The sequence below is a fragment of the Echinococcus granulosus genome, assembly GCF_000524195.1.
Source record: "Echinococcus granulosus chromosome Unknown EG_S00059, whole genome shotgun sequence".
Taxonomy (NCBI): domain Eukaryota; kingdom Metazoa; phylum Platyhelminthes; class Cestoda; order Cyclophyllidea; family Taeniidae; genus Echinococcus; species Echinococcus granulosus.
In genome coordinates this window covers 411,884-419,927 of record NW_020170439.1, presented here as the reverse complement: position 1 = coordinate 419,927, position 8,044 = coordinate 411,884, and the positions used below count along the sequence as shown (strand labels likewise).

General features: G+C 42.2%; 2 protein-coding genes across 2 annotated transcripts; both read left to right on the top strand. All coding sequences in view use genetic code 11, as the record gives it.

Annotated features, from left to right (window-relative positions):
• Window positions 1-2,895: 2,895 nt before the first annotated feature.
• EGR_06580 (hypothetical protein) lies at window positions 2,896-7,121 on the top strand (the record flags this gene model as incomplete). The annotated part of the gene is made up of 4 exons (XM_024495829.1): window positions 2,896-2,952; window positions 4,346-4,437; window positions 6,142-6,195; window positions 7,037-7,121. The coding sequence occupies 4 exons, from the start codon at window positions 2,896-2,898 to the stop codon at window positions 7,119-7,121; spliced, it is 288 nt and encodes a 95-aa protein (XP_024349789.1).
• Window positions 7,122-7,174: 53 nt separating this feature from the next.
• EGR_06579 (hypothetical protein) lies at window positions 7,175-7,974 on the top strand (the record flags this gene model as incomplete). Its single annotated transcript, XM_024495828.1, has 2 exons — window positions 7,175-7,363; window positions 7,837-7,974. The coding sequence occupies 2 exons, from the start codon at window positions 7,175-7,177 to the stop codon at window positions 7,972-7,974; spliced, it is 327 nt and encodes a 108-aa protein (XP_024349788.1).
• Window positions 7,975-8,044: the final 70 nt, after the last annotated feature.

Genomic DNA, 8,044 nt, shown 5'->3' with positions numbered 1-8,044 from the left:
TTGTGTAACGGCACGAATATTTGCATTGGTATGTGAACTGTCGCGTACTTCTCGCGCTTGGTATTGTCATGAGGGGTTTGGGGGCATCTGCATGGGATATTAACATATGTCCACAATTAGCAACCATATTGCCAGCTGTAATAGAATGTCAGCACCCATTGGGTAGAATCGGACAAAAATTGAGCGAATTTGGCATTGGCATTAAAATACATTCAAGAATTGAGAGTCACTTCTCAAGAAATCAGCCACGCTAAATGGGTAGTTGGAGTACATTTACACTCCATCTTTAATGATTTTCCTTAAATTTTGATATCAGGCTGACAAATTCGCCAGCCTCTACGTTGACCGAAATCTGCTGAATACCAGCTGAGAGGCCAATGCTAAACAAGTCTTACTGCAAAGCGTGTGCAGTGGACTGATAGCTGTCTCTGGTAGATGTAGCACCATAGAGTTTAGAATTGATCAAGAGGCGAAAGGAAGGAATGAGAATAAAGCAAAGAAAAAGTAAAAACAAAAAATTAAAAGAGGGAAGGAAATACAATTCCATTATTTTCTCTTTCCTTAAACCTCACCTACGCATGAACTAAAACGCATCTCATTGGCAAGATTCGTGGTGCCACAAGAGAGGCAGAAGCAGACAAATGATTGTTTTTTTGCCATTAGATAATTTTTGTGTCTGCACTTACATCTACATTAAGCCCAACCTGATCCCGCTTCCAACCCTCCACGAACACCCACACAACGCCACCACCTCCTCAGCACACTTGAATTCAAGCCCACAGCTAGTCAAATCGAGAGCAGGAAAAAAAATTCGTCCTCTCGACTCTCCTGGAATTGCATTGGCTCTGGAAGTGGCGGTGCTGTCGACAATTGACAATTAAAAACTGTTAACCCTGAAGGCAGGATGCAGAATGCAGAGCCGCATTGCATTGGACAGGGACGACAAAAGTTGACCTTTTATTTGGCCTCTGTAAATCATCCGCTTCAATCATTGCGTGGGATATACTGTTCCGAATTTCAGCTGGAAAGGAAAGTTCACCTTTGTCCCTAACATTAAGAAAAATTTTGGTGGAGTGGTGGACTTTCGCTCGTGGTCTAATCATCCAAACATGTTAGCATGGAATTTACTTTGGGGCGCCATTATCCGAGATAAACCTGCAGAGGGGACTTACTCTAACTTCCTCTCTTCCTCTTAACCCTTCGGCTTCTCAAGTCTTTTCGATTGAGAAAAGAGTGATGTAGCAATGCGGAAAGAGGCCCCGAGTTGCGGCACATTATGGCTGTCGATTTGGAATATGGATGGTTTAGGCGAATTGGGACTCACCCATCCACAACACTGCCATGGTTATGGGTACATATCTCCCCTCCCCCTTCGTAGAAGCGCCATTCCAGTTCCCACGTTCCTTTTCCATAAATCGTTTAAATGTAACAGGCAAAGTGCCAATGAACCATCATATTTTAAAGGCATGACATGAGAACTTTACTTTTCTTCGGCCAGCAAAGTGGTAAACCATGCTTCTGGTGAAATGCCCGCGGTAGCTTGTTAGAGGAACATTACCAAATTTGCCTAATGTAGTGATATAAGAGATCACGAGGATTGTTAAAATGGGGTAAGCTTTTGGCTTTTTAGCTGTGATACATGAAGACTGCTGCCTGTAACACTTTTAAGCAATGTCACTTATATGTGACACACCTCTTATTAGCCCCGACCTCCATACTGCGGACGTGTGGTAGGTTTTCTTTGTCAATTTTTGCTCTAGCCTGCAATTACACCGAACTGTGTAGGACAAGCATATTTGTTGCTCCTGAGGCAGTAAAAGAGATGAGGATATTTCCTATAGTAGCAGAGGGTAGCCTGATAGTTTGGCGTTTGAATAGTAGATTGAATAGATTTACGTAACCACTGACAATCTTTGTCATATTAGATCTGTAAAGCATTCTAAGTTTAGGCCAATCTTAGCTAATTTGTTAGGAGGGCTTGCCAGGGACGCAGCTTGTTTAAATGTTCTGCGTAACCACGTAGGCTTTAAAGTACCTTAGGCCTTCTTCACTCCGGTTGTAGTAACCTGTTGAAAGTGCCACATAATTTATCCTTCAAAATCGCTTTTAGGAGGCCTTCTTTAGGTGATATATATACTTTTAAATGCATTGGACACACAGATTGAATTGGGTCCTGCATTTCAATACGAGGAATCACATTTTCCACAAGCATTCTATACAAAATGTGGCGGGAAATGTCTTTAGACTAGGCGTGAGGGCTAAAGAGGAGGAGAGGCCTTATTAAACATCCACCAGGTGTATTCACCTGGAAATTTGGAAGCGACTCTGCCTCAGGTGTTAGCCACACAATTCACGATAGGAGGGTTCGGAGAAATTGAAAAATTGCCAACAAAAGCAAAATTTTAGGTGTGGATAGCCCGACGAACATCTTCGACATTTTTTACAGCTGATCATTGAAGTAAAATCTTTCATGACCATCTGATTCGTCATTTTTGTCTCTTCTCTCTCCCCTTCATCGGTCAGTATTGAAAACAGGTGAAGGCCTCGAGCTGTAACTCCAGCCTACTCGCAGAGGTCGGTGTTAAAGCCTTCATAATGTGTTTGAAAGGATCGAAGGTCATGCACCTTAATACTCATGTTGCATCGAGCAGGCAGATCTCATCTGATAATTATGCCTTGTGACCTTCGCCAGCTTTGGGATCGAGTCAAATTTAGGTCGTAAGGCAGACAGGACCAAACTGCAGTTGTTGGGTGCACTTAGCCTTAGAAACAGTCAACACTAGCGGATCAGGTAGCATTTGGGAAATCAGCCAGTTTTGTGTCCACACACCTCCTTCCATTCGTAAGAGTGCTCTTTTTCTATCCTACTACCCACTGCCGATTCCCGCAAGGGTCATGAAAATGAATTTAAAGATGACAACTGAAATAAGATTTTCCAGTAGAATGCAGTTTGTAAGACTCGTAGACTAGGCAAGTAACTACCCGCCTAGACGTCTGAGTGAACTTAACGGTAATTTGAGGGCACTCCTCTTTGTTGTTCGAACTGGATCTACTATCCCTTAGCTTAACCGCTACGGGAAATTTTTTGCACACTTTTTGTATATCTGCCTGGAACAGTTTCTTCGTGCTTGTGGAGACTCGTGAAACACGTAAAAATGTCTACGTATGGCAGTTATAAAGAGCTAAGCATCCATCCAGGAGATGCTCCTGAATGGGTCGGCTAGGCCAAATCCAATTTTCAGCAGACCTTCATATCTAGAAAGGCCGGTTAGAACTTGATGGAGGTGTCGTTCAAGCTTGTGTACTTGGCAAATCAAGCGGTGTTTCTCATAATATCTTTTGCAGGGCATCTTGAGTAGACATGGTGTACGCTGGCGTATAAAACGTCTGATGGCATTTACATCAACTCACAGAATCTTGTAAGAGCTGTCTTTCCAAGTACTGCCTATAGATGACGAACTACAAGCTTTAAGAACTAGCAACTTTTTCTCCTTTCCTGCTTTCTAGATTGATAGACTGACTAATTTGTGATGAGAAATGGCTCCTGCAAACCAGTATATCATTGTTTACCTCCCTAAATGTTCTTTTTAGTAACTGCATGCCATTCACTGCCCTGAGAAATGGACCCTTTACAATCCCACAGTCCTGCTGAAATGAGGTGGTTCGCTTATTTAGGTTAAGCGGCGGGTAGTAAAATGATTGTTTTCAGAGACCGAGAAATGATTAGTTGGTTCATCTAGTAAAATTCATAACCCAAAAAAGCCTTTTCCCATCACAAATCACTCGGTCGGCAAAAAGCACCTTTTGTCTGAACAACACTGCCTTTGCGGTTAAGATTTGTCCTGTATATAAGCCTACTAAAAGCTCTGTGGAAGACTTTCTTCCAGCAGCCGTGGTAAACTTTCTTGTGGACTTTCGGATGGATGGTAAGAGCCACTACTGCGTCGGCTATATCGAGAGGCGCTTGTAGCTTCACAGCTGATTTATAACCCTTCAAAATAGGCGAAGACAGTAAAAATTAGAAAGATTGAAGTCAAGTAGTTGACAGACGGACGCATTCACGCTTTTGTCGCTTGGTACATAAACAAAAATACTATCTCTTGTGTTTTGACAGGTAATTTTACCCATGTTGTGTCATAAACCTCATGAACTTTTACCATAAAATAAATTGGCAGGTATTTGTGATTGGAATCTACGCTGATGCAACTGTCAAATATAGCGTGTGCAAACAATGTCGACCAGATTCATTTTAAATGATCTGAATGCCCTTTATTAACCAACGTTAACGAATTTCTTTATAAATTTTCCACAAAAAATGTCAAAATGAAATAATTTTCCTTATAAGTATTCAAATTTTGCCTCTATTGGTTTTTTTTTTTCACTAACCAATGAAATAGCTCCTTCTAATACATCCACCAAATTTGATGTGAGCTGTAGGTATGCAGTTGTTTAGCTGCGTCAATCCCTCAGTGGGGCGGTCTCTAATATTCCCCTCGTTTTTTTAGTATCTCGTGCCCTTCATTGTCGATGCAATCCCAGTCTGTCTGCTCCGCACAATCCAAAGCTGTGGGATCGACAGGTAGTGCTGATTGCAGACATGTGAAGAAGGTGGAGTACGCTACCACGGAATGCATCGTCAACTCACTCCCTCAAGACCATGGATGCCCTGTGTATTTCTTGTCTTGATGCATTCAGAGACAACTCGACGATGGGTTGATAGAGAAGAAGACAGTCCTTTTTGGAAGAAGAGCTTTCCCTCCTTTAGCAGTAAAGAGAACTACTATCTCACCGCAATTTACCATATTTCCCCGCAAACTGAATGTTTCCTTTTCCTGTCTTTAACAAATCACATGATCATATGTGAAGTAAAGTAGACAAAATAAAAGATGGAATGAATCTTTTTATCTCTAAAAAGGCTGCAGAATGAGAGCTTAGGAATTAGTATAAATTGAGGATCGTGGAGTAGATTAGGTTGGACGGTTTTAACACTGTAAGCTATGAAGGGGAGACTGCCAGGCTGATGTACCTAAACAGTAACTTGTCGGTTTATAAACGCCTTCAACTTACAACAGTTCGGTGGATTAGCAGTGTTCCAGTGGAGTATCATCTATTATAAGGAACATAAATTCCTCCACTTAGAGTTGCGCCGGTAATAAAAAAGAAAATAAACCCTTATTGCACAAGTTGGTGGGTATATCTCCTCGATTTCCGGCTTTGTGACACTAGTAGGGACCGGGTTAAGACAGGCAATTGACATACCGTAAAAGTCGCAAGACAGTAAACAATAACCTACAAAAACCCCAAACATTGTTTTAGGTATCACTCAAGAATCTCCATCAGACGCCAAATTTTCCCACCCCCATCGCTCCCAGTCACCCACGCACCAGACCCGCACCTGATTGGTTTAAGAAGGTCTGTGCGCATGTGTCTCCAAAGGTAGCGTCGAATCGATAGCGCGCAACACTGCTGTATATCGCCTCGTGATTGGCTGGTGGAGTAGCACGCATCCATACACACATATACATACAGACACACAGACACCCACGCACGTGTTCTGGTGTTGTTGGGGCCAGTTATAGAGGTGGGTCTTCAAGGGAAGAGCATTTCGAGGACAAGAGTCTTCGGGAAGACGACGAAAAGTAGAAGACAAAGGCGATCCTGGAGTGGGTCGGTGTGAGTCAGCACATTTGAGAGGGTAGCGGACAATAGATACAAATACTGCCAGTAGAAACGCCATTTGACATCATCGACAAGCATCATCATCAATATCAGTGGGATCGAGGAGGCTCTGAACCTTTCGGATCTGTATCGACACTCCTGGCTGTAAATAGTGACTCCTCGTGTGATTTGAAGTTGAAAGGTTAGTTCACACTTAGGTTGTTTTTGTCGTTATTTTAATTATCGGTAAGCCAAAAAATCGAAATCTCTAAATTGATTGGGTGGGTGAGAAACCAATGAGAAATTCATGTGTAAACCAATCAGATTGCAGGATTCAAGCAAATTATCTCCTGTTCATTGATAAGCATCAAGTTTTGGGACCGTTTCTTGTTTAAATTAATTAATAAAATCTCACCCCTTACTGTTAAGTACCAGGCGGATTGGCCAAATGGATATTTTTCTGCAAGTTTTTATCAAATAAAGCAGCTTGTACATAGATTCGGAAGTAATTTTAGCTAAATTTCGTATGCTCTGTAGGTAAATCTTTTAAGTAGTAATTTGTTGACACCATATAAATCACCAGTTTATGAGTAGCATTGTCAGGTTTGCCCTTCAAGTAACAAAGTACGGCATAAAGGGCTGCATTTCGATGGGCATGGTATTGGTACCCAAGAGAGAAATCTATCTACAAATGTCATAACTACTTCTCAATTTTAATGTGGCACTGGTTGTTAGGAATTACGTTAGTCGATTCAAACGCCTTTTCAAACGCTAAGGATTGAAGCTATCCAAGGAAGCATCCCAAATCTCCTCTACTGCTTTAAAAGCAATCAATCCGCCCGCTGTACATGATTCGGTGTAATGGCAGACTAGCTTCAAATTGATAGAAAAAAAAACATTTTACACATCTGTGGCATGGAGGCTAGGTAGAATGCGTCTTACGGCTACCAGTTTTCATAAGTAAAGAGGAAGGAGCTTAAAACTTATTCCACTTCGACGATCTTCATGAAATGTTGTAATACGACACCTGGTTTGAGCATGGGATGACTTGTTAACATTTTGTTAATCACATTTGGATGATCCACAGAAAGAAATTAAAGGAAACTACATTACTGCATTTATAAATAGAGAGATATGTGTCCGTGGGCTTGGCAGGGTTGTGAATGCATTAGACCCGGCTCTCCTCCACCATTCATACCCCAAATTAGCCGCCATGATCTGTCCCCTCTTGGGACCCCTTCCAACATTGTCATACGACTTTCCTGTTGGACAAAGAAGCTGGAGTAGCAGATAAAAAGAGAGAGAGATAGCAAATCCTTTTTGTTGATTTACTTTGGGAACTGACGCCATTTTGCGGGTTTTGAATTGTCATATTTAGGCAAATTTGTGGGAAAAAGAAAAAATTTTCTTCTTCCAGACAAGATTATGGAAAGCATGCAGAAGGAAATGGTGAAATCAGATAATTTATAGAGGCCAACTGATTTACCACTTTTAAACTCCTAGTTATCAACTGATAATGGCACCGCCACTCCTTAGAGCTCTTGGAATTTCATCATGGCCAAGACGACGCAAGTTCTTCCTCATTCTGGCTCTCACTCTTGCTACAACTGTGGCTGTGGTTCCGTGTAGGGGAGGTATGTCGGTGGTAATGTGGGTGTGGGTGCGGCAGGAGCGGGAGTGGGTGGAGACGGATGTGGATGTGACTGTGATTGTTACGGGTCTACAGTTAAATGAAATGTGTACCAGGGCTACTTGAAACAGCAACTACTTGTTAACTTTTGCCTCTCGAATGACTTTCTGTGGCATCGCGAATCATGCCTATGAGTTGATAGATGTGTGTATCAGGGAACGTGCATGTAATGATCGATGGCATTCCTTTCTTAACACCTGTATTCCTCCTATTCCTTTCGTCTGCTCGTCGACTCCCTTCTCTGGGACGCCTCCTTTTCCGATGACAGGTATCAGTTCAGTGCACGCGCTTCTAAGGAAGAATTTTTGCGCCATTTGCTTGTCAGCTGGTAGACAGCAGTTTTCGATCAAATAACCAACGGAGTAATCAAGCGGACCACCTGCAGATTGGCCAATAGGTCAAGTGGATGTCAGAATTTGAGTACTCATAAAAATTAGTTGTTTAAATGCACTCCAACTATTCATTAGTCACTTCTATCATCCCAAAAGGAGACGCACTTCATTATGCGCCTTCCCGTCACTGCTCAACCCTGTCCATTTCTGCCCAGTCGGTGCCGACCTCCTGTTACAATCGACATTGCAGTAACTATTTGTTCACTAGTGTTGATGCACGACGCAGAACTCTGAAACCCCTTAATGCCATTGACAAGTACGTGACGAAATTCGTAACACTGCAAATCTGCGTGCCATTCTGCAG